This window comes from Somniosus microcephalus, chromosome 6, assembly GCF_052327205.1.
Source record: "Somniosus microcephalus isolate GS21.2 chromosome 6, FLI_Smic_1.0, whole genome shotgun sequence".
NCBI lineage: Eukaryota > Metazoa > Chordata > Chondrichthyes > Squaliformes > Somniosidae > Somniosus > Somniosus microcephalus.
Genome location: NC_140992.1, coordinates 9199629 through 9226353, shown reverse-complemented (window position 1 = coordinate 9226353; position 26725 = coordinate 9199629). Strand labels below are relative to the sequence as shown.

At 50.0% G+C, this 26725-nt stretch overlaps 1 protein-coding gene across 1 annotated transcript in view; it reads left to right on the top strand.

The window, feature by feature from the left end:
• The first annotated feature begins 677 nt into the window (after positions 1 to 677).
• Positions 678 to 26725, top strand: part of il1rap (interleukin 1 receptor accessory protein) — a 101489-nt gene continuing 75441 nt past the window's right edge. Inside the window, exons 1-4 of the mRNA XM_085989692.1 lie at positions 678 to 1717; positions 11063 to 11214; positions 20831 to 21019; positions 22926 to 23008. Coding sequence (XP_085845818.1) covers positions 20970 to 21019; positions 22926 to 23008 — 133 coding nt within the window. The 5' untranslated portion in view covers positions 678 to 1717; positions 11063 to 11214; positions 20831 to 20969. The remainder of the gene's footprint in view (positions 1718 to 11062; positions 11215 to 20830; positions 21020 to 22925; positions 23009 to 26725) is intronic.

Sequence of the window (26725 nt, the reverse complement as noted above, 5' to 3'; positions counted from 1 at the left end):
GTCACTGTTTTCCAAGTGCTCTGCTATTACATCTTTTATAATGGACTCTAGCATTTTCCCCACTACCGATGTCAGGCTTACCGGTCTATAATTCCCCGTTTTTTCTCTACCACCTTTTTTAAATAGTGGGGTTACATTAGCTACCCTCCAATCCATGGGAACTGTTCCAGAGTCTATAGTCTATAGAGACTGAGGGAGACAGACACTGAGAGACTGAGGGAGAGGCAGACAGACACTGAGACTGAGGTAGACAGACACAGACAGAGAGAGACAGACAGACACTGAGACTGAGGCAGAGAGACAGAGACTGAGAGAGAGAGAGAGAGAGGCAGATAGAGAGGGGGAGACAGGGACCGACAGAGACTGAGGGAGAGAGAGGCAGACAGGGACCGACAGAGACTGAGGGAGAGGGAGAGGGAGACAGACAGACACAGAGACTGAGTGAGGGAGAGAGAGAGGCAGACAGGGACCGACAGACACTGAGGGAGAGAGCATGCTGTGTGACTATAATTTTTTTGTCTGCTTTTAGCAACCAGACAAAAAATAATGGTCCCACTATTCCTCCCCGGAATGGCCCTTTAACGAGGCGAGAGCGGCAGCAAATCGCTCCCCCAGGCTCCGCCTGCAGGGTTTGTAGACCCGGGGCTGCTGCAAACTGTGGGCGGTATGAGCACATCCGCCCGCGGGGCTCGGGCTGTGTGTTGACAGAGGAACAGAATGACGCCACTCTGCTGGTTCCGGCCCCGGGCATCCCTCCAATTACTGCAAAGTTTGTCAATTTCCACACTCCGGGTTAGTTACAGCAAAGTGGGAGAGAAGCTGGTCAGTTTCCGCTCGGGGCAGCCTGGAGCGTGGGACTGAGAGACAGACAGAGAGCAACTGAGGGGAGGAGAGAGAGAGAGAGACACAGAGGGGAAGAGAGAGAGACTGAGGGAGACAGACACACTGAGGGAGAGAGAGAGACAGACACACTGAGGGAGGGAGAGAGAGACAGACAGACACACTGAGGGAGACAGACACACTGAGGGAGAGAGGGAGACAGACACACTGAGGGAGAGAGAGACAGAGACAGAAAGACACAGAGACAGACACTGAGGGAGAGAGAGAGAGAGACTGAGGGACAGAGAGAGAGAGAGACTGAGGGACAGAGAGAGAGAGAGAGACAGACACTGAGGGAGAGAGAGAGAGACAGACAGACACACTGAGGGAGAGAGAGACAGACAGACAGACACACTGAGGGAGAGAGAGACAGAGACAGAAAGACACTGAGGGACAGAGACAGACAGACACACTGAGAGACAGACACTGAGGGAGAGAGAGAGAGAGACTGAGGGACAGCGAGAGAGAGAGAGACAGACACTGAGGGAGAGAGAGAGAGAGAGACAGACACTGAGGGAGAGAGAGACAGACAGACACACTGAGGGAGAGAGAGAGAGAGACAGACAGACACACTGAGGGAGAGAGAACGAAATAAGAGACAGACCCAACGAGACAGGCAGCAGGAGCTGACCGAGGGAGGGGAGAGGGACACAGACTGTGGGCTATAGAGACAGGCTGAGCGACGGGAGAGAGAGAGGAGGAGGAATGCGGTGAGAGACCGGGACCGGGGCTGTGGGAGAGTGCAGCCCGAGCGGGGGAAAGCCATGGACTGAGCGAGGATCGGGAGACTCGGTGTAACCAGCCCAGCAACAGACATCCAGCTTGTTACCGAGACCAGGTAGGTCCCGAACAGTAACACGGCCCGCTACTGTCACCAGGAGGGAGGGAGGGGGGTCGGTAGGCTGTCTGTCTGTGTGTGTATATAAACAGTTCTTGCCATGTCTTTCCAGTGCTCCGGCTCTTGCCTGTGTGTGGTGGGGGTGGGGGTGCGTGCATGATGTGCTGCCTAGGGTTTGGAATATGTCCCATCCGTCCAGCTTCATGTGAAGAGAACTCGAATTACAAGCTGCTGCCCGTGTCCTAACTCACACCAAGTCCCGTTCACCCATCACCCCTGTGCTCTGACCTACACTGGCTCCCGGTTAAGGATTTAAAAATTCTCATCCTGGTTTTCAGATCCCTCCATGGCCTCATCCCCTCCCTATCTCTGTGACCTCCTCCAGCCCTACAACCCTCAGATCTCTGCGCTCCTCCAATTCTGGCCTCTTGAACATCCCCGATTTCAATCGCTCCACTAGTGATGCCCATGTCTTCAACTGCCTGGACCCTGAGCTCTGGAATACTCTCCCTAAACCTCTCCGCCTCGCTACCTTTCTCTTTTCTCCTTTAAGATGCTCCTTAAAACCGACCTCTTTGACCAAGCTTTTGGTCGCCTGTCCTATTATCTCCTTATGTGGCTCGGTGTCAAATGTTGCCTGATAATCGCTCCTGTGCAGCGCCTTGGGATGTTTTACTATGTTAAAGGCGCTATATAAATACAAGTTGTTGTTTCAAAATGGTCCACACTAAGTTTTCAAATGATCCAGTCTGATCTCGAGTCGCCAACCCTCCGGGATTGCCCTGGAGTCTCTAGGAATGAAAGACTAATCTCCGGGACACTGTGGCCAACAATACCCGGGAGAATAATCATTGGGGCTTTACAATAAATTGTGTTTCTCTTCAAATTTTCTTTGAACATTTTTTGTTTATTAGTTATAAAAATATCTGCGATTGGGGGGGGGAAAGGAGGCTGTTCGATTGACTGCCGAAAAGGTGATTGGCAGAAGAACCAAAGGCGACGTGAGGGAAAACTCTTTTACGCAATGAGTGGTTAGGATTTGGACTGCGCTGCCTGATAGGGTGGTGGAGGCAGACTCAATCGTGGCTTTCAAAGGGAATTGGATAAATACTTGAAGGAAAAAAATTTACAGGGCCAAGTGGAAAGGGTGGGGGAGTGGGATGATTTTTAAAATTCTCATCCTCATGTTCACATTCCTCCATGGCCTCGCCCCCCCCCCCCCCCTCCTCCCTGTCTCTGGAACTTCCTCCAGCCCTGCAACCCTCCGAGATCTCTGCGCTCCTCCAATTCTGGCCTCTTGCGCATCACTGATTTTCATCGCTCCGCCATTGGCGGCCGTGCCTTCGGCTGCCTGGGCCCCGAGCTCTGGAATTCTCTCCCTCGCTCTCTTCCTTTAAGACGCTCTTGCAAACCTACCTCTTTGACCAAGCTTTTAGTCGCCTGTCCTGATATCTCCTTATGTGGCTCGGTGTCAAATTTTGTCTGATAATCGCTTCCGTGAAGCGCCTTGGGACGTTTTGCTATGTTAAAGGTGCTATATAAATGCAAGTTGTTGTTGTTGGAGTATCCCAGCACTGCCAACTCCCGGTGGAGCGTCCAATCTGTCTTGGACCGAGTGAGCAGCGGAGAGAAGCCACAAAACCTGGTGATATATTGTTATTGTGCTGTTGGAGGTGAACACAGATCAGTTTTATGTGATCCCATATTGCTGTTGCACAAACATAGCAATCATCTTTATTACATTTGACTCACTTCCAATCTCTTCCACTCTGCTCTGGAAACCAGCTGAATCATGAGAAAGTATGCAGAGTTCCTTGGCGGGTAGACTTTACAAGGCCGGTGAGTCAGGGGAGTGTAATTCAATCATCTTGTTCCTCTGTTCATAAAATGTTTGGTCTCCTTTCTCATAGTTTACGATGTCCACCCGAACCATTCAGTTGGATTAATATCGTGTAACTCTCTCTGCTGAAGGTCTGCAAATTGTAAATTACTTTTATTTCTGTCTTTTTTTTCAATTTTCTTCTCCCGTCCTGAAGGCGTTACGTGTTGCCGGCCGTGCCCTAACTCGCACCAAGTCCCGTTCACCCATCACCCCCTGTGCTCGCTGACCCGTGCCCTAACTCGCACCAACTCCCGTTCACCCATCACCCCCTGTGCTCACTGCCCCGTGCCCTAACTCGCACCGAGTCCCGTTCACCCCTCACCCCCTGTGCTCACTGCCCCGTGTCCTAACTCACACCAAGTCCCGTTCACCCATCACCCCCTGTGCTCACTGCCCCGTGCCCTAACTCGCACCAAGTCCCGTTCACCCATCACCCCCTGTACTCGCTGACCTGTGCCCTAACTCGCACCAACTCCCGTTCACCCATCACCCCCTGTGCTCACTGCCCCGTGCCCTAACTCGCACCGAGTCCCGTTCACCCCTCACCCCCTGTGCTCACTGCCCCGTGTCCTAACTCGCACCCAGTCCCGTTCACCCATCACCCCCTGTGCTCACTGCCCCGTGTCCTAACTCACACCAAGTCCCGTTCACCCATCACCCCCTGTGCTCACTGCCCCGTGTCCTAACTCGCACCAAGTCCCGTTCACCCATCACCCCCTGTGCTCGCTGACATACATTGGCTCCCGGTCCGGCAACGCCTCGATTTTAAAATTCTCATCTTTGTTTTCAAATCCCTCCGTGGCCTCGCCTCTCCCTATCTCTGAAATCTCTAACAGCCATTTCACCCCCCGGACTTTCGCACTCCGCCTATTCTGGCCTTTTGAACATCCCCGATTTTAATCACTCCACCATTGGTGGCCGTGCCTTCAGCTGCCTGGACCCTAAGCTCTGGAATTCCCTCCCTAAACCTCTCTGCCCCTCTACCTTTCCTCCTTTAAGATGCTCCTTAAAACCTACCTCTTTGACCAAGCTTTTGTTCATCTGCCCTAATATCTCCTTATATGGCTCAGTGTCATTTTCTTTTGATAACATTCCTGTGAACTGCCTTGGGATGTTTTATTACATTGTTAAATATTTGTTGCTGCTGCTTGGAGGCTGGGGGTGGGAGTGCTTGCCCAGTTGGGGGCGGTGGTGGGGAGGGGGGGTGCAGAGGGCTGGAACTGGAGGGAGAGCTCACTGGGGGCGGGGAGAGTTTGATGGGTGGGGTGGAATTGGGGGCAGGGCTAGGCCTGGGGGCGGGGGGTGGAAGCGATTGCCGGTGGGGGCGGTGGTCTGTGACTGGGAGGGAGGGCTCGCCAGGGGGTGCTGGGACCGGGGGGGGTGGGGTGGAGAGAGGGGGTGCTGGGATCGGGGGGGGGGGTGGAGAAGGGGGGCTGGGACTGGGTGGAAGGGCTCGCCAGGGGGTGCTGGGACCGGGGGGGGGGGGGGGGTGGAGAGAGGGGGTGCTGGGATCGGGGGGGGGGGTGGTGGAGAGAGGGGGTGCTGGGATCGGGGGGGGTGGAGAAGGGGGGCTGGGACTGGGTGGAAGGGCTCGCCAGGGGGTGCTGGAACCGGGGGTGGGGGGAGGGGAGAGGGGCGGGGGGGGGTGCTGGGATCATGAATCTGTGTCCTCTGGTTACTGACCCTCCTGCCAGTGGAAACCATTTCTCCTGATTTACTCTAGGTAAACCCCTCATGATTTTGAACACCTCTATTCAATCTTTCCCTTGACCTTCTCTGCTCTAAGGAAAAAAGAAAGACTTGCATTTCTATAGCGCCTTTCATGACCTCAGAACATCCTAAAGTGCTTTACAGCCAATGAAGTACTTTTTGAAGTGTAGTCACTGTTGTAATGTAGGAAACGTGGCAGCCAATTTGTGCACAGCAAGCTCCCACAAACAGCAATGTGATAATGACCAGATAATCTGTTTTTAGTGATGTTGATTGAGGGATAAATATTGGCCCCAGGACACCGGGGAGAACTCCCCCTGCTCTTCTTCGGAATAGTGTCATGGGATCTTTTACATCCACCCAAGAAGCAGCCGGGGCCTCAGCAATGCTCCCTTTAATGGGCTGCGTGGCCCATTCAAAATTTCACACACGGTTTTTCAATTTAAAAGCCAGCTCACCGGCTGTGCGGGACTCCTAGAGCGCTGCGCGGCCACGCAGCATAAAGTGAACATTGGGCCTCGGTTTAACATCTCATCTGAATGACAGCTCCTCCGACAGTGCAGCCCTCCCTCAGCACTGCACTGGGAGTGTCAGCCCAGGTTTTTGTGTTCAAGTCTCTGGAGTGGGGCTTCAACCCACAACCTCCTGGTTCAGAGGAGAGAGAGAGTGCTACCCACTGAGCCAGGGCTGACACAGGAGAACAACCCCGGCTTCTCTCGTCCCTCGAGGTCGCTGATAATTTTGTTTTGTTTCAACTCCAGTCTGTCTTGAGTAAAATATCAAAGTATTGAATTAACAGCAAGGTTTCCTTGCAGTAACTGTCTGGAAGAAGCTGATGCACTATTGGAGTGATTGAGGACTTGTCACAGGTTCTGATGGATAAGCTGCCTCGTGTCGGGAGTTCTGGGGTAATTCATTACCTGGACAACTAAGTGCTAATTGAAGATTTTATGGGACCCTCTGACATCTCATCAGTCAATAATCCTGTTGTGGAAATAAGATTGATTTTTCTTTTGAAACGGAGATGAAAATGTCCATATTGTTGCCTGGGACAGGTCCAGACCAGTCTGATTGATATCTGACCCAAGTGAAGAAATGTAGCTATGACATTGCTCGCATTCAAATTCTTCATTCAGTCTCCCAACCACAGCCATGATCTCTGTCTAGTCAGGAGCTTGACCCTTAGTTGTCACCCGTGGCTCAGTGGGCAGCACTCGCACCTCTGGGTCAGAAGGTTGTGGGTTCAAGCCCCGCTCCGGAGACTTGAGCACACAAATCTAGGCTGACACTCCCAGTGCAGTGCCGAGGGAGTGCTGCACTGTCGGAGGTTCTGTCTTTCGGGTGAGACGTTAAACCGAGGCCCCGCCTGCTCTCTCGGGTGGACGTAAAAGATCCCACGGCCACTGTTGCATGAAGAGCAGGGGAATTCTGGCCAATATGTATCCCTCACCCAATATCAGTAGAACAGGTTATCTGATCATTTATCTCATTGCTGTCTGTGGGAGCTTGCTGTGCACAAATTGGCTGTAAAGCTCTTTGGGGTGTTTTGAGGTAGTGAAAGGAGCTGCAGAAAGGCAAATTCTTTCTGTCCTGGCTCTCAACAGTTTGACTCCTTGTTTTGAAGGAGCGATTGGCTCCAACATGCCTTTTCTGTGACTTTGACATCAGGCAATTACTCAACAGGTTTTATTGGCTCGCACCTTTAATGAGTGCATGTTGGTGCTTGTTATATTTTTCTCTAGTGTCAACTATTTTTTTTAATTAACTATTGATGGATAGGGGTTAGATACAGAGTAAAGCTCCCTCTACACTGTCCCATCAAACACTCCCAGGGCAGGTACAGCACGGGTTAGATACAGAGTAAAGCTCCCTCTACACTGTCCCATCAAACACTCCCAGGGCAGGTACAGCACGGGTTAGATACAGAGTAAAGCTCCCTCTACACTGTCCCATCAAACACTCCCAGGGCAGGTACAGCACGGGTTAGATACAGAGTAAAGCTCCCTCTACACTGTCCCCATCAAACACTCCCAGAGCAGGTACAGCATGGGTTAGATACAGAGTAAAGCTCCCTCTACACTGTCCCATCAAACACTCCCAGGGCAGGTACAGCACGGGTTAGATACAGAGTAAAGCTCCCTCTACACCATCCCATCAAACACTCCCAGGGCAGGTACAGCACGGGTTAGGTACAGAGTAAAGCTCCCTCTACACTGTCCCATCAAACACTCCCAGGGCAGGTACAGCACGGGTTAGATACAGAGTAAAGCTCCCTCTACACTGTCCCATCAAACACTCCCAGGGCAGGTACAGCACGGGTTAGATACAGAGTAAAGCTCCCTCTACACCATCCCATCAAACACTCCCAGGGCAGGCACAGCACGGGTTATAGATACAGAATGCTGGGCAGGATCTAACTGTGTAGCTGAAGGACTATTCATTTAGTCAGTCGTCCACACGGAGCCTCTGCAACTGTTATTTCTGTTGCCCGAGAATTTTGCCGTCCTCCAGATAGCGCTTTTAATAAGTTTAGCTAGACTGTAACGTCCCGGATATTATGAGGGTCCGGAGAGCTCCTTCAGAATTGTACCTGTGCATCATGTGAACTTAGATGGCTCCTAGTGATGAGAGCTTCTGCTTCTGATGTATTGGGCATCTTCTGGGTCACAGAAGAAGGAGATTGATGAAGGATCTTTTGAAGTGTAGCTCGAGATCTTTCTTCCTCAGATTGTTCTGAAAGAATATTTAACACTCCTAGCCCCTTTGGGGCTACCCTGGATCAAGCGTATTTCTCAGACGTTCACCTTTAACTAAAGTTTGAGGTAGCCGAATCCTAAAGATGCTTAATTGGGTCTAAAGGTCCGGGCTATCTCTCCCGAAAGGAAAGGAACAACCCGAGAATGTTGCCGTCCTCCAGATAGCGCTTTTAATAAGTTTAGCTAGACTGCAACGTCCCGGATATTATGAGGGTCCGGAGAACTCCTTCAGAATTGTACCTCCACCAAAGAGTGTACAGAGATTGAGTTCGCGAGTTCTTGATACAGAAGACTTATGTGAGACAATTCTAAAAATATATAGAGATTTATTAAAGAACCGGCATGCAATTTACAGTTGATGAATCAGTCAATCATAATGTTAACAGTTCTAAAAAGGGAAAAAATATGATATTATTAACAGAGAATCTTACTTTTAAATCTTAACTTCTCCACAGTATTACAGTTCTTAAAGTTTTCTGTACAGGATATCCATCAATATCAAATACCTTAGATCCCCGAGGTACAAAGAGTTGGAGACCACAGAGCCACCTCTGTGGTCGAGAATCGCCTTGCCCGATTAAAGCGACTCTGCTATCTCATTTGAAACTTCAATATTTATACCCTTTTCCAGTTGTATTTCCTTGAAGGTTTTCTGCTGATGCAAGTTAATTATCCCTATTCATCTTTCTGCCGACCTCCGCAATTCTTACTGCCATATCAGCTCGTAATATTCCAGAATCTTGTCCAATCTCTAGGTGTTCTGGGTTGACCATATAAAATGGTGTGAAGGGCAGGTGTCCCTTATTTTATGTCATCTTTACGAAGTTTAAATTAAAACACCTTATCCGGGTGAACCATTGTTTTTGTTCCCAAAAGTCATCCTGTTGGAGCCATGCACCTTCTGTTTCAATAAGGTTATTTATTCAGGGTCAACAACTGTCTTATCTCAATAGCTAGAGTTCTTTCATAGGATAGTGTATTTTTCTAAATAGGTTATATGGCTTCTTCTTTCACAGTTCCATCTGGCTCCTTGAATTCGCTGTTCTTGGCTCTCTGCATGCTGGTAAAATTATTGCTTTCTTTCTGTTCCCTGATTTACATTGCCTCGATTAAAAATTGTCGTCCTCATGTTATAATCCCTCCATGGCCTCGCCCCTCCCTATCTCTAACCGCCTCCAGCCCGACAACCCTCTTGAGCTTCCCCAATTTCCATTGCTCCACCATTAGCGGCCGTGCCTTCAGCTGCCTAGGCTCTAAACTCTGGAATTTCCTCCCTAAACCGCTCCGACTCTCGCTCTCCTCCTTTAAGGCATTCCTCAAAACCTACCTCTTTGACCAAGGTTTTGGTCTCCTGCCCTAATAGCTCCCTCTGTGGCTCGGCGCCAAATTTTGTTTGATAATCGCTCCTGTGAAGCGCCTTGGGACATTTTACTATGTTGAAGGTGCTATATAAATGCAAATTATTGTTGCTCTAGCCCTAGTGTAGGCAATCTCCAGGGATGGTAGGGTGCAATGTTCCATTTAAGGCTGCACAGCTCATGGGACCTCCTGCGCAGCTGGCTCGCCGGCTTTTCAATGTGAAAAACTGCGCATGCACGGTATTTTGAATGGGCCGTGCACCGAAAACAAAATGAAGGAGAACATTGGTGGGGTGCCTTGGTTACAATGCCAGCAGTGTCTCTAGTTTGCTCAGGCTGTTTGGAATGCAGAAACTTGCTGTTTATCCCTGGATGGTGACATTCAGGGCAATGGTCATATAGTGGTAGATACTGGAGCAGGATTCCGGAGACCTGGTCTGAATTTGGACATCTCGAGTTCAAATCTCACTGGTGTCGGTAAAAGTAACCGTGAAGCTGTTGGTTTGTTGTAAACACCCACCTAGTTCACTGATGTCCTTTTGCGAAGGAAACTTGCCATCCTTACCTGGTCTGGCCTTTATGTGACTCCAGTCCCACTCCAACATGGTTGATTTTTACCTGCCCTCTGATGTGGCCTAGCGAGACATTTGGTTGTTGAGGCCTTGCCAGTGACGCCCTCATCCCGAGAGTGATTTTTTTTTTTTAAATGACCATGCAATATAATCCTTAATGGAATTGTGTGTTACTTCTGGATTCCAGTCTGAATTCATTTAGTTATTGAAGTAAGTTCCTAATTTAATATCACTGTTACTGATCCACTGGCTCATTCAGGCTGAATGCCATCTAAGTCTTGTCAAGCTTCCTATGCAGAGAATTTATTCAACGCTAATGGGTTTGAAAGTAAAGCATGAGTTTCATGTTTACAATTGACCCTTTCTTCGAACCGATAACCTCATGGACAGCGTGTTGGGAAAACAGCGCTCCGGCTTTCGAAGTGCTGGCATCAGCTGTGGCTCAGTGGGCAGCACTGTTGCCTCAGAGTCGGAAGGTCATGGGTTCAAGCCCCACTCCAGAGACCTGAGCACACAACCTCAGTATTGCACGACCGAGCGCTGCGTTGTCGGAGGTGCCATCTTTCGGATGAGATGTTAAACCGAAGCCGCGTCTGCTCTCTCGGGTGGACGTAAAAAGACCCCACAGCTACTACTCAAAGAAGAGTAGGGGGAGTTCTCCCTGGTATCCTGGGGCCAATATTTATCCCTCAATCATCATCACTAAAAGCAGACGATCTGGTCATTATCACATTGCTGTTTATGGGAGCTTGCTGTGCGTGAATTGGCTGCTGCATTTCCTACATTATAACATTGGCTGTAAGGCGCTTTGGGATGTTGTCTTCGACCAAGTGAGCAGTAGAGGGAAGCCTGGTGCTGTTGGAGCTGAACACACAACGGTTTTATTAGATGCCGTAACCACGGAATATCATTACGCATGTTAATCTCCCAGGGTGCTCACTATGTTCAGGAGATTAATCTTGAATCCCTGGAGTCTCCAGGACCACCAGGGCGTGGTGGAAACCTTGTGTTTATTCCCATTTACAGGAAGCTCTTTAAATGTAAGTTGTTTTTCTTTCTTTTTGGAGGACTGGAGAATATTTTTTACACAGTGAGTTGTTGTGATCTGGAAGGCGCTGCCTGAAAGAGCGGTGGAAGCAGAAATCAATAGTAACATTCAGAAGGGAATTGGATCTCTACTTAAAAAGGAAACCTTTGTAGGGCTACGGGGAAAAAGCAGGTGAGTGGGACTAATTGGCAAGCTCTTTCAAAGCACAGACTCAATGGGCCAAATTGGGCCCCTTTTGTGTTGTATGTTTCTAACTACTGTACCTGCCCTGGGAGTGTTTGATGGGACAGTGTAGAGGGAGCTTTACTCTGTATCTAACCCAGGCTGTACCTGCCCTGGGAGTGTTTGATGGGACAGTGTAGAGGGAGCTTTACTCTGTATCTAACCCAGGCTGTACCTGCCCTGGGAGTATTTGATGGGACAGTGTAGAGGGAGTGTAATGAAATCTGTTTGTCTTGATCCTGTATTTCCTGTACTCATGTATATTACCCTCCCCCACACTGTGTATAGTTTCACTTCCTCTTTCCTGACTAACCTGGAAGGTTCCAGGTTTTGGCTCTTGGCTCCGCCCCTGACTTCTCTTACATAAAGATCCCCGGATCTGTATGACTCATTCCTGTGAGCCAGTCGGTGTGTTGAGATGTAGCTCTGATCTTAGTGATTAAAAGCCAACTTGTTTAAGCCTATAACTTCTAGTTTTGTGGTTATTGAAGGCACATCAGGGAGCTTTACTCTGTATCTAACCCAGGCTGTACCTGTCCTGTGAGTGTTTGATGGGACAGTGTAGAGGGAGCTTTACTCTGTATCTAACCCGTGCTGTACCTGCCCTGGGAGTGTTTGATGGGACAGTGTAGAGGGAGCTTTACTCTTTACCTACCCTGGGAGTGTTTGATGGGACAGTGTAGAGGGAGCTTTACTCTGTATCTAACCCGTGCTGTACCTGCCCTGGGAGTGTTTGATGGGACAGTGTAGAGGGAGCTTCACTCTGTATCTAACTCGTGCTGTACCTGCCCTGGGAGTGTTTGATGGGACAGTGTAGAGGGAGCTTTACTCTGTATCTAACCCGTGCTGTACCTGCCCTGGGAGTGTTTGATGGGACAGTGTAGAGGGAGCGTTACTCTGTATCTAACCCGTGCTGTACCTGCCCTGGGAGTGTTTGATGGAGCAGTGTAGAGGGAGCTTTACTCTGTATCTAACCTGGGAGTGTTTGATGGTGCAGTGTAGAGGGAGCTTTACTCTGTATCTAACCTGGGAGTGTTTGATGCTCGCATCAAGCTTTGTGCCTGAAATGTAAAGTCTTCCATTCCTCAGCACTGACCTTCATCACATTGAGGAGCAGAAAATTCGCCAAAAAAAAATTGGAAATTAAAGAACTGATTAGAGTGAGTGGGGAGAAAAGCTTGTTTGTTTTCGGAATCATTTTAATTGTTGACCCATACCCTTATGATTTAAAAAAAAAAATTGTTCCTGGGATGTGGGCGTCGCTGGCAAGGCCCAGCATTTATTGCACATCCCTAATTGCCCTTGAGAAGGTGGTGGTGAGCCGCCGCCTTGAACTGCTGCAGTCCGTGTGGTGAGGGTACTCCCACAGTGCTGTTTGGGAGGGTGTCCCAGTATTTTGACGTGGCGATATATTTCCAAGTCAGGATGGTGTGTGACTTGGAGGGGAATGTGGAGGTGGCAGTGTTCCCATATGCCTGCTGCCCTTGTCCTTCTAGGTGGTCGAGTTCGAGGGTTTGGGAGTGTGGTAAACCACTGTTTGTATTCCACTGTGTACATGTCTGTACATACCTCGGCTGACTCCCCCCACGAGTCCAGGTATAAAGGTGACTGCTCCACAGTCCGTCTGCATTCTGGATCGGTTGACCACTCGAGGCACACCTTCATTCTCTTGTTAGTGAAAGCCTGTTAGTTACTCGCTTAACCTCAGTCTTTTGAGTAATTGATAGCACATCAATTTTATTAACAAGATTTTTATAATGGAGAAGATCCTCACACCAGCATGCCTGGACTTAGACCATCGGGAGGCGGACGCATCCACCAAGTTTACTCACTGGCTTAGGTGCTTTGAAAAATTCCTGATCGCCTCGGCTGCAATGGTCAAATCGGACGAGGACAAACTGGATGTCCTGACCTCCAAAGTGAACCACCGAGCGTACTCAGTCATCCAGGATGCGACCTCATACGCGGATGCTATCAAGCTCCTCAAGGACCAGTACACGCGCCCAGTGAACGAGGTGTACGCCAGGCACCTCCTGGGGAGTCGTAAACAACAACCTGGGGAATCGACCGGGGAATACCTTCAGGCACTGTCTGTGCTTGGCCGGGCCTGTGGCTGTAAGGATGTAAAGGCCGCCGTGTACACAGAGGAACTTATCCGGGACGCTTTTGTAGCGGGCCACAGGTCCAATTACACCCGACAGCGACTGTTGGAGCAGAGTGACCTCGACCTCAACAAGGCCTCTGAACTCGCACTATCATTGGACGCAGCCTACCGGGGCATGGATGCCTAATCCTCTGCACCGTGGACGCCGCGGGGAACGACAGCCTGGGACATGGTAGGACCGTCTCATAGCGCCGTGCCACCCCAGCCACATCCCAGCAACGGCCCAACTACCGCAGCAGTGCCCCAAGGCCAGACAGCAGTGTCCCAAGGCCAGAAATGCTACTTCTGTGGCCAGGCCAAACACCCCAGAGTGTGCTGCCCGGCGAAAAATGCGATCTGCTCGGGCTGCGGGAAGAAGGGACACTACGCCAGTGTCTGCAGAGCCAAAGCCACCCCGAACCCCAGCAGCGCCGCGTGTGGGCCGTGCGGGCTGCCATCTTGGGCCTCCCCAGCCATGTGCGAACCACCGGAACAGCAGCCATTTTGGACGCCTCCAGCCACATGGGGATCATGGACGCCGCCATCTTGGACGACAGCCGGGACGCAGCAGGCCCCCAACACCGCCTCATCTGATACCCGCAGCGACACACCGACCCCTACGCTGGCCTCCGTTACGCTGGACCAAGCGAGACCGCACCAACTGGCCCCGGTCCACAATGGACATTAAGGTAAATGGTCACGAAACAATTTGACTCTGGGAGCACGGAGAGCTTCATCCACCCCGACACGGTGCGGCGTTGCTCTCTCCCAGTCCTGCCTGCGCACCAGCGGATTTGGCCTCTGAGTCCCAGTCGGCGGACATTGGCGGCTACTGCGTGGTGACACTCTTAGTAGACGGGACTGTGTACGATAATTTTAAACTTCTGGTCCTGCCCCACCTCTGCGCTGCCGTTCTACTGGGGTTAGATTTTCAGTGCCACCTTAAAAGTGTTACGAAGGCGTACGGTGGACCCCTCCCCCCACTCACAGTCCACAGCCAGCAGCTTCAAAATTGCCCGCCGCGCACCAGGTGCAACCTCTCCACACTCAAAGTCACCCCCCCCCCCCCCCCAACTGTTTGCTAACCTCACCCCCGACTGTAAGCCCATCGCCACAAAGAGCAGGTGATACAGTGCCGGGGACAGGGTGTTCATTAAAACCGAAGTGGAGCGGCTCCTGAAGGAGGGGATTATTGAGGGCAGCACCAGCCCCTGGTGAGCCCAGGTTGTTGTCGTTAAGACCGGCGAGAAGCAGCGCCTGGTCATCGACTACAGCCAGACAATAAATCGCTACACCCTGCTGGACGCTTACCCACTCCCCCGCATAGCTGATATGGTCAACCAGATCGCGCAGTACCGCGTCTTCTCGACCATTGACCTGAAATCAGCGTACCACCAGCTCCCTATCCGCCCTGAGGACCGCCAGTATACTGCCTTTGAGGCAAACGGCCGCCTCTATCACTTCCTTAGGGTTCCCTTTGGCGTCACCAACGGGGTCTCCGTCTTCCAAAGGGAGATGGACCGGATGGTCGATCAAAATGCATTGCAGGCCACTTTCCCATATCTGGACAATGTGACCATCTGCGGCCATGACTTGCAGGACCATGACGCAAACCTCGAAAAATTCCTCTGCACCGCCCAACTCCTGAACCTGACGTATAACAAGGAGAAGTGCATATTCCGCACAACCCGCCTCGCCATCCTTGGCTGTGTTGTGGAACACGGAGTCATCGGTCCCGACCCCGACCGGATGCGTTCCCTTATGGAACTCCCACTGCCCCACTGCCTCAAGGCCCTGAAGAGGTTCCTAGGGTTTTTCTCCTATTGCGCCCAGTGGGTCCCCTACTATGCGGACAAGGCCCGTCCGCTGATCAAGTCCACCTCTTTTTCCCGTGACGGCAGAGGCCCGCTTAGCCTTCCACCGTATCAAGGAAGACATTGCCAAAGCCACCATGCACGTAGTGGACGAATCCATCCCCTTCCAGGTGGAAAGCGACGCGTCCGACTTTGCCCTGGCCGCTACCCTTAATCAGGCGGGGAGACCCATGGCCTTCTTTTCACGAACCCTCCAGGGCCCGGAGACCAGACACTCCGCTGTTGAGAAGGAGGCCCAGGCTATTGTGGAGGCTGTGCGTCATTGGAGGCACTACCTGGCCGGAAAACGATTTACCCTGCTCACTGACCAGCGTTCAGTTGCTTTTATGTTTAACAACAAGCAGAGGGGCAAAATCAAAAACGACAAGATCTTGAGGTGGAGAATCGAACTTTCCACCTACAATTACGAGATCTTGTACCGGCCCGGGAAGCTCAATGAACCCCCGGATGCTCTATCGCGTGGCACCTGCGCCAGCGCGCAGATTGATAGACTGCGGGCCCTCCACAATGACCTCTGCCACCCGGGGGTCACCAGGTTCTTCCACTTCATCAAGGCCCGCAACCTGCCTTACTCCATTGAGGAGGTCAGGACCATGACCAGGAACTGCCAAGTCTGCGCTGAGTGCAAACCGCACTTCTATAGACCAGACAGGGCTCACCTGATAAAAGCCACTCGCCCCTTCAAGCGCCTGAGCGTTGATTTTAAAGGGCCTCTCCCCTCCTCCGACCGCAATGTGTACTTCCTCAACATTATTGATGAGTACTCCCATTTCCCGTTCGCCATCCCCTGCCCGGACATGACCAGTGCCACGGTCATTAAATGTCTGAACGACCTCTTCACCCTGTTTGGTTTCCCCAGCTATATCCATAGCGACCGAGGCTCATCGTTTATGAGCGACGAACTCCGCCAGTACCTGCTCGCTAGAGGTATTGCCACAAGCAGGACCACCAGTTACAGCCCCCGGGGGAACGGACAGGTGGAAAGAGAGAATGCGACAGTTTGGAAGGCCGCCCTGCTAGCCTTAAAGCCTAGGGGCCTTCCGACCTCCCGCTGGCAGGAGGTGCTCCCCGATGCGCTCCACTCTATTCGGTCACTGCTCTGCACTGCCACTAACGCCACCCCTCATGAGAAAATGTTTGTCTTCCCAAGGAAGTCCACATCGGGGACATCGCTACCCGCCATGGCTGACGTCCCCAGGGCCAGTCCCACTGAGAAGACATGTGAGGACCCATAAAATGGACCCCCTGGTTGAGAGGGTCGACCTCCTCCACGCCAACCCCCAGTATGCTAACATTGCGTACCCGGACGGGCGGGAGGACACAGTCTCCATATGAGACCTCGCACCCTTGGGAGCTGCAGTAACCCACTACCCACTACCACCCCCCCCCCCCCCCACGACCCGATATCCAGCCCCAACAGATGGCACGCCTGGGCCCCGCGACCCGCTCGACACCCACGAGGACTACACACCAGTGCCCCAGTCTACGCGGGACTCGACACCAGAAGCTTCACTACCCCTGCCGTCGCCACGTCGATCACAGCGGCAGACAAGACCTCTGGAGAGACTCTAATACACTAACTTTTAATACACTTCACCCCGCCGGACTCATTTTTAAACAAGGGGTGAATGTGGTAAACCACTGTTTGTATTCCACTGTGTACATGTCTGTACATGCCTCGGCTGACTCCTCCCACGAGTCCAGGTATAAAGGTGACTGCTCCACAGTCCCTCTGTATTCTGGACTGGTCGACCACTTGAGGCACACCTTCATTCTCTTTTTAATAAAAGCCTGTTAGTTACTCGCTTAACCTCAGTCTTTTGAGTAATTGATAGCGCATCAGGGAGGTGCTGCCGAAGAAGGCTTGGTGAATTATGTCTGTGTGGAGCGAGAGACGTTAATCTAACATGAGCAATTATGTCTTATTTAAAGTTCTTGCTCTTGTAAAGAAAAGTGGCTCAGTTGATTAATTAGACATCTTCTCTGTTAATGTACAAGTAACTCTGATCAATGGCATCAGAATTGAGGACATGGCATATTCTCAAGTCTGACTGGGAATATCAATCATGGCTTGACTCTAGGGAATGGGAATCTGTGCATGGTTGTGTACTTACTTGGAATTTACAGCACAGGAACAGGCCATTCAGCCCAACTGGTCCGTGCCGGTGTTTATGCTCCACACCAGCCTCCTCCCACACTTCTTCATCTCATCCTATCAGCATATCCTTCTATTCCTTTCTCCCTCATGTGTTTATCTAGCTTCCCCTTAAATGCATCTCTGCTCTTCGCCTGAACCGCTCCCTGTGGTAGTGAGTTCCACATTCTCGCCACTCTCTGGGTGAAGAAGTTTCTCCTGAATTCCCTGCTGGGTTTATTAATGACTGTCTTATATTTATGGCCCCGAGTTTTGGATTCTCCCACAAGTGGTAACATCTCTATGTCTACCCTATCAAACCCCTTCATAATTTAAGACATCTATTAGGTCACCCCTCAGCCTTCTCTTTTCTAGAGAAAAGAGCCCCAGCCTGTTCAGTCTTTCCTGATAGTTATAACCTCTCAGTTCTGGTATCGTCCTTGTGAATCTATTTTGCACCTTCTCCAGTGCCTCGATATCCTTTTGTTATGAGGAGGCACTGTGAAACCCAAAGTTCTATCTTAATGGAGAGAAGCTAGCGTAAGATGGGGAGAAGTTGATCATCTTTCCTGTCTCTGTGATTTGGACCTAGCTGGTTTGGGGGATTAATCACACTGTCAATGTTCTGTTGATACTTTCAGGGTTTCTAAGGATGAGCAAGTGGTTGCAATCCAACCTCCGTGTTTCAGGGGCTGCGACCGTCCTTGTGAGCTGTGTCCTGTTGGTGTTTCTCTTGCAGAATAAGGCACAATGGAAGGACATCGGATGCAGTATAAATGGATTCAAGGGGCATTTAGACATTCTTCTGGAGAGAGAAGGGCTTGAGAGAGATTGTGAGGAGGTGGGGGTGATTTATCAAAGAAGGGATGGGCTTGTATAGATATTACAGTCGCAGCCTTGGAACTCTGCTGCAACTTAAAGGTTGCATTTTGTTTTTTCAACAACCCCAACTGCATTCTGTTCATGTTTTGGGGAGGTCTTGACATCTATAATTTATTTTAAAATCTTTTATTTGTGTGCGCTTCCAGCCTGCACCACCTGACTTCCTGTTGCATTTTGTCTCTGTTTTTTGTTAACATTTCCTCATTTATAAATTCCCACGTCCACATTTGTAAAAAGAAAGGTTGACTTGCATTTATATAGCGCCTCTCGCCACCTCAGGACGTCCCAAAGCGCATCACAGTCGATGAAGTACTTTTGAAGTGTAGTCACAGTTGTAATAATGGGATTAAACTGTTCAACCTCCGTCGCCTCCAGTCCAGATCCAAGGTCATCCCATCCTCTGTTGTCGAATTACAGTATGCAGACGACACTTGCGTCAGCGCTCACTCGGACGTCGAACTCCAAACCATCGCCGGCACCTTCACCGAAGCGTACGAGAGCATGGGCCTTACACTAAACATCCGTAAGACAAAGGTCCTCTACCAACCTGCCCCCGCCACACAGTACTGCCCCCCAATTATCAAAATCCACGACAAGGCCTTGGACAACGTGGACCACTTTCCATACCTCGGGAGCCTACTGTCAACAAGGGCAGATGTTGACGACGAAGTCCAACGTCGCCTTCAGTGTGCCAGTGCAGCCTTCAGTCGCCTGAGGAAGAGAGTGTTTGAAGAACAGGATCTCAAACCCGGCACTAAGCTCATGGTCTACAGAGCAGCAGTGATACCCACCCTGCTGTATGCCTCAGAGACATGGACCATGTACAGCAGGCACCTCAAAGCACTGGAGAGGTACCACCAACGCTGCCTCTAAGATCCTGCAAATCCATTGGCAGGATAGGCACACTAACGTCAGTGATCTTGCGCAGGCCAACATCCCCAGCATCGAAGCTTTGACCATGCTCGATCAGCTCCGATGGACGGGTCACATTGTCCGCATGCCCAATATGAGACTCCCAAAACAAGCGCTCTACTCGGAGCTCCGGCACAGCAAGAGAGCTCCAGATGGGCAGAGGAAACGCTTCAAGGACACCTTCAAAGCCTCCTTGAAAAAGTGTAACATCCCCACCGACACCTGGGAATCCCTGGCCCAAGGCCGCTCAAAGTGGAGGAGAAGCATCCGGGAAGGTGCCGAACACCTCGAGTCTCTTCGCCGGGAGCAAGCGGAAGCCAAATGTAAACAGCGGAAGGAGCGCACGTCAACCCAAGCACCCCACTCACCCGCCCCTTCAACCACCGTCTGCCCCACCTGTGACAGAGACTGTAGGGTCCCGCATTGGACTCATCAGTCACCTGAGAACTCATTTTTAGTGTGGAAGCAAGTCATCCTCGGCTCCGAGGGCCTGCCTAAGAGAAGAATGGGATATACTGAGAGAAACTCGAGGACCTGCCTCTCCAGTGTTCTTGGAGCTGTGTAAGCCCACCTCATCCCAATGCTCCCAGACCCTGGGTACTCTCCTCATAGTCCCTAGACATCAGTGTCCCTGACTATCCTACTTTGCATAACACTGTTTGCACACACACGCGCACACACACACCCATCTTCCGGCTCACTATGAGCAATGCCACAGAAGATCTACTAATGTATTAAAAACTTAATACTTGTGCATATTTCCTATCGGCTTTTTCCGTTATAAGTACCATTGATGATTAAAACTGCCCATGGAAAAAAAAAAGTGGTGGTCTGTGGGGAAAGAACAGGGGGAGAGTGGGACAAATTGGATAGCTCTTTCGGCCCATCGTGCCTGTGCCGGCTCTTTGAATGACGACCTCCTGTGCAGTATGGTTCTACATAAACACATTTACAACCTCTACCCATTAGAGATGGTGCTGTTACCAAAGTCGAGGGTATAATTAGTGTGACAAGCAACATTCCCTCTAAGCTGCGCAATCGCGAAACTTTGGGCCACGCAGTCCATTCAAGGGACCACACACACAAAACACATTAGTGGGAGCATTGGTGACAAGGTTAAATAGGGCAGTTTTCATTATAAATGTGGACATAGGATATCCTCGCTCTCTGTCTCTCTCGCTCTCGCTCGCTGTCTCTCTCGCTCTCGCTCGCTGTCTCTCTCGCTCTCGCTCGCTGTCTCTCTCGCTCTCGCTCGCTGTCTCTCTCGCTCTCGCTCGCTGTCTCTCTCGCTCTCGCTCGCTGTCTCTTTCTCTCTCGCTCTCGCTCGCTGTCTCTCTCGCTCGCTGTCTCTCTCGCTCTCGCTCGCTGTCTCTCTCGCTCGCTGTCTCATTCTTCCTCACTTTTTTTTTATATGTGTGTGTCCATTATAAATAGCCACAGATTGCTATTGACTGTAATATATGTATGTGTGTATCTATTACATTCTTTAGCAATTTCTGTGGCTGCAGATATTTATAATGGAAACACACACACCTTATTGCTTGTCAATATTTTGCATATTTTTCATACTTCCCATGATCACACAATGCAATGATTCTCCCCATAACACTTTTCATTCAGATCAACCTTTCAGCAGATTGGTCACTGGCCTTTGACCCCTGTGCCCTGGGTTCCGATCCAGGCAACACCGGTGAAGCTCTATCAGCTGCAAGGACCCTGAAGTGCATTGAACTTGGAGGGGCATCTGTCTGGGTTCCTAATGCGGCATGGACCCACAACCCAAAGTGGCGGTCTTACTGAGAGACCTGTGTGAGTAAATTAGAATGGCAGAATAAGCAGTGCTCAGTGACACAAAAACAAAATGCTGGAAATTCTCAGCAGGTCAGGCAGCATCTATGGAGCGAGAAACAGAGTTAACGTTTCAGGTCGATGATCTTCCATCAGAATTGGAAGCTGGTAGAGATTTAACAGTTTATAAGCAAGTGCAGAGCCAGGGAAAAGGGGAGAGGGTGGGAATGGAGGAAAGAGCAAAGGGAAGGTCTGTGATAGGGTGGAGGGCAGGAGTGATTAAATGACAAAAGGGATGATGGTGCAAGACAAAAGGGGGACAACACAGAAACACAAGATGGGTCTAGAGGAGCTGTAAATGGCAACAGCAGAACCAGAACCAGCCCCTGCTGTCTGATAAATTGGGAGCGGTGGTTATGGTTTGAAGTTGTTGAACTCGATGTTGAGCCCGGAAGGCTGTAAAGTGCCTAATCGAAAGATGAGGTGCTGTTGCTCGAGCTTACGTTGAGCTTCATTGGAACAGTGTAGGAGGCCGAGGTCAGGGTGGGAGTGGGACGGCGAATTAAAGTGACAGGTGACCGGAAGCTCGGGGTCACGCTTGTGGACTGAATGGAGGTATTCAGCAAAGTGGTCACCCAATCTGCGTTTGGTCTCCCCAGTGTAGAGGAGACCGCATCGTGAGCAGCGAATACACTATACTAAGTTTGGACAAAGTACAAATGCCCTTCTGAGATTGGACAGAGTATTGGGAGCTTTACCCTCAACCTGACCACACTGTGCTGAATTCAAGTTTTTGGAGGGAGAATGGCGAAAGGTTACATGGTTGATTCTTGAAATTAAGGGAATGACGTACGAGGAAAGATTGACGATCCTGGGTCTTTTCTCTCTCGGAAAGAGAAGACTGACAGGGGATATGGTAGAGTTTAAAATTATGAAAGGTTCGGATGAATTAGATCCAAGTTAAGCTTATCTGCTTCTGTGTACAGAATTTAAGCACAAGGGGTCATATTTACAAATTGAGGACTACAAAAGTAAATAGGAAATGCAAGAGATTTTTTTTTTACTAAAAGTGTGTTCAATATGTTACATAATAAATCGGAGGAGGAGTAGGCCATTTGAGCCTGCTCCCCCATTCAGTAAGATCATGGCTGATCTTCTACCTCAACTCCACTTTCCCACCCTATGCCCATACCCCTTGATTCAATTAATATCCAAAAATCTATCGACCTGTCTTGAATGTACTCAACAACTGAGCACCCACAGCCCTCGGAGGTAGAAAATTCCAAAGATTCACAACCCTTTGAGTGAAGAAATTTCTCCTCCCCTCAGTCCTAAATGGCTGACCCCTTATTCTGAGACTGTGACCCCTGGTTCTAGACTCCCCAGCTAGGGGAAACATCTTCTCAGCATCTACCCTGTCAATCCCCCTCTGAATCTTAAGTTTCAATGAGATCACCTCTCGTTAATCTAAACTCTAGGCAATATAGGCTTGGTTTCCTCAATCTCTCCTCATAGGACAATCCCTCCCTCCCAGGAATCTGTCTGGTGAACCTTCGTTGCATTCCTTTTAAGGCAAGTATATCCTTCCTTGGATAAGGAAGATTGAACAGATTACCAGCACAGGTGGTGGAACAAGAAAGCTTAATGGGTTTCAAGAAGTTAACTAGACAGGTTCTTTTAAGCAAATGGGATTCGGGGTTATCAGAAATTCACCAAGGGAACACTGGGGGTAGGTGGGCTAAATGGGCCGAAGGTCTTCTCCTGCCTAAAACTGTTACTGTGAAGTACTTTGTGTTGGCGCTGAGTGCTCAATAAAGGAAAGTGTTCTATTCCTCTGTACTAAACTCCCTCACCTTGAAAAGCAACAAATCTCTCTCGCGTGTCAATAAAGAAATAATGAAGCTTATTATCTTTTGCTTTATTCTAGGATGCCTTGGGCACTTTCAGTCTTTGTCCTGTGGATATTGGCCTGTATTGATGGAATGGAAACCCATGGGCTCAGTGAATCTGGTGAGTGGATCGCAGCCTATTGTTAACTCTGAGTACTGGAGAGTGTATTGACAGTGTTTGCCCTTCCTTTTTGAATCATTTTATTATAGAATAATACAGCACAGAAGGAGGCCATTCAGGCCATCGTGCCTGTGCCGGCTCTTTGAAAGAGCTCTCCAATTAGTCCCACTCGCTCTGCTCTTTCCCCATAGCCCTGCACTTTTGTTGTTTTCAAGTATTTATCCAATTCCTGTTTGAGAGTTACTGTTGAATCTGCATTCAGACAGCGCATTCCAGATCATCATAACTGGCTGTGTAAAAAAAATAAGTCGTCTGATCTTCTCCCTGGCTTTTTTGCCAATTATCTTAAATCTGTATCCTCTGGTTACCGACCCTGCAGCCAGTGGAAACAGTTTCTCCTTATTTACTCTATCAAAACACCTCATAATTTTGAACACCTCTGTTAAATCTCCCTCTTTAACCTCCTCTGCTCTAAGGGGAACAATCCCAGCTTCTCCAGTCTCTCCACAAGACTGAAGTCCCTCATCCCCGGCACCATTCTGGTAAATCTCCTCCGCACCCTCTCCAAGGCCTTGACATCCTTCCTAAAGTGCGGTGCCCAGAACCGGACACAATACTCCAGCGGGGGCCCAGCCAGTGATTTATAAAGGTTTAGCATAACTTCCTTTCCTTTGAACTCTGGCCAAGGATCCCGTATGCTTTTTAACAGCTTTTATCAACTTGTCTTGCCACCTTCAATGTTTTGTTAACTATGGAATTAGTGGGAGATTACTCTGACTCAATATTGCTAAATCTGCATTTCTCCATGTTTTAAATGGTTTTAAAGTAAATATCAATGGCTCATTGAGTAAAGGCACTGCCTAGCAGGGTACTGAGTCATAAAGCCCAGAAGGTTCGGGATTCCATCCTTTGTCTATGACCTTCACCATAAGAACATAAGAAATAGGAGCAGGAGTCGGCCACACGGCCCCTCGAGCCTGCTCCGCCATTCAATAAGATCACGGCTGATCATCGACCTCAACTCCACTTTCCCGCTCGATCCCCATATCCCTTGATTCCCCTAGAGTCCAAAAATCTATCGATCTCAGCCTTGAATATACGCAACAATGAGCATCCACAGCCCTTTGTGGTAGAGAATTCCAAAGATTCACAACCTTTTGAGTGAAGAAATTCTTCCTCATCTCAGTCTTAAATGGCCGACCCCTTATCCTGAGACTCTGACCCCTAGTTCTAGACTCCCCAGCCAGAGGAAACAACCTCTCAGCTTCTATCCTGTCAATCCCCCTCAGAATCTTATGTTTCAATGAGATCACCTCTCATTCTTCCAAACTCGAGAGAGTATAGGCTCAATCTCTCCTCATAGGGCAACCCTCTCATCCCAGGAATCAATCTAGTGAACCTTCGTTGCACCCAGCTCTAAGGCAAGTATATACTTCCTTAGATAAGGAGACCAAAACTGTGCCCAGTGCTCCAGGTGTGGTCTCACCAAGGCCCTGTACAATTGTAGCAAGACTTCCTTACTCTTATACTCCAACCCCCTTGCAATAAAGGCCAACATGTCATTTGCCTTCGTAATCTTTTACAATTCACAATTTCTTCCAATTCATGATTTCTTACAATTCCCCACCTTGAAAAGGAAATATCCTTATTGAGTTCTTGCAATCAGCTCTTGACTAATCTAGCTAGTTCTTCTTGTTCTCTCAATTTGGGCGTTAGTTAGTAGGGAGACTCGGAAATAAAATTTCCCCCTTTCTTACAGTCCACTCCTTTAAAGAGGAGGAGCAATCTCCGCCCCCTTACTCAAATTCAATTCACTGTTCCGGTGTTCCAATTCTGCCCCGCCTGGGATATCCTCTGTTTCTTCTATCTTTCCTGATCTTACCCCGCCTGGGGTCTCCTCTACATTGCTTCGGATCTTCTCTTTCGGTATGCTGAATTAATTTGTTAGTGCTGGTTAGTCATAGACATGAGTACACAATTGGCTTATGCATCAAAGTCTTACTACATGGGTTACATATATCAAATACATTATCATTACAAGTTTGAGAACTACCAGAGCGTGTGAAATAATATGAACCTAAGGGTGTGCTGATATATGAAACTCAATATCCCACCAGTGCGAATCGTCCCCTATGCTGTCAATTTCAATATCTATTCTTGAGTTGTCTTGCTCCAAAATATAAAAATGCTTTAGGGAGGAGTTCAGTCACTGATGTGCCTCAATAATTCCGAGACTCGATGTTAGCGAAACAAAACAAGGCTTTTATTAACTTAGAAAGTAACACGTAAGAGAGAGAGGTATCTTCCTTCTGGAGACTGAGGCCAGACTGAGCTAGCTTACAAAAGGGGCCAGGTATGGGCGGAGCCCTACACACACAGCACATTCCAATAAACAATACAATGAGGACTGGGGGAAGGGAAATGACACTGAAACCGACCACAGTCACAGGCAGTGATGAATGGAATATTTCATCACATTCACCCCTTCTATAGATTTAGTCTGTTCGGGGGTTTGATAGTCCTCTGCGACCGACGTGGCTGTTGTGGTGCCACGGGTGTCGGCTGGGTGTCCCCGGTAGTCTCCTGGGTCTCTGCCGGGGGTGCCACCAGGGTTGTTGAAGGGGTAGTTGGTGGGGGTGCCGTTGGTCGATGTTCTTCCGGGGGTGATGAAAGAGTAGTGGGTGGGTAAGAGTTGCTGTGATCGTTGTTGCTGCTATTGCCGTGGTTGTTGTCGATGCCGGCTGGGGCGACGTCTTTTATGGACACGGTGTCCTCCCTTCCGTCGGCGTGCCGGACATATGCGTATTGGGGGTTGGCGTGGAGTAGGTGTACTGGCTCCACGAGAGGGTCCATCTTGTGGCCCCTCACATGCCTTCGCACGAGTACCGGACCTGGGGTGGAGAGCCATGACGGCATGGATACGCCTGAGGTGGATTTCCGGGGAAAGACAAACATTCGTTCATGAGGCGTGGCATTAGTGGCCGTACACAATAGCGACCGTATCGAATGGAGCACATCCGAGAGGACTTCCTGCCAGCGGGAGATAGGGAGGCCCTTGGTCCTTAGAGCTAGAGTGACTGCTTTCCATACTGTCCCGTTCTCTCGCTCCACTTGGCCGTTACCCCGGGGGTTGTAGCTGGTGGTACGGCTCGTGGCGATCCCCTTGGACAGCATGTACTGGCGTAGCTCTTCACTCATGAAGGACGCCCCCCTATCCGTATGGATGTAGCTCGGCATACCGAACAGGCTGTTGAGGCATTTAATGACCGTGGCGCTGGTCATGTCTGGGCAGGGGAAGGCGAATGGGAACCGGGAGTATTCGTCCACAATGTTCAGGAAGTAAACATTGCGGTCGACGGACGGGAGGGGGCCCTTGAAATCTAAGCTGAGCCGCTCAAAGGGCCGTGTAGCTTTGATTAAGTGGGCTCTATCTGGGCGGTAGAACCGAGGCTTGCACTCAGCGCAAGTGCGGCAGTTCCTGGTCAGAGACCGAACTTCCTCAATCGAGTAGGGTAAGTTACGGGACTTTATGAAGTGGAACAGCCGCGTGACCCTTGGGTGGCAGAGGTCGTTGTGGAGGGTCTGTAGCCGATCCCCGGTGGCGCTGGCACACATCCCTCGTGAGAGGGCGTCAGGGGATTCGTTAAGGGCCCCTGGCCGGTAAATGATGTCGTACTCGAAGGTGGAGAGCTCGATCCGCCACCTAAGAATCTTATC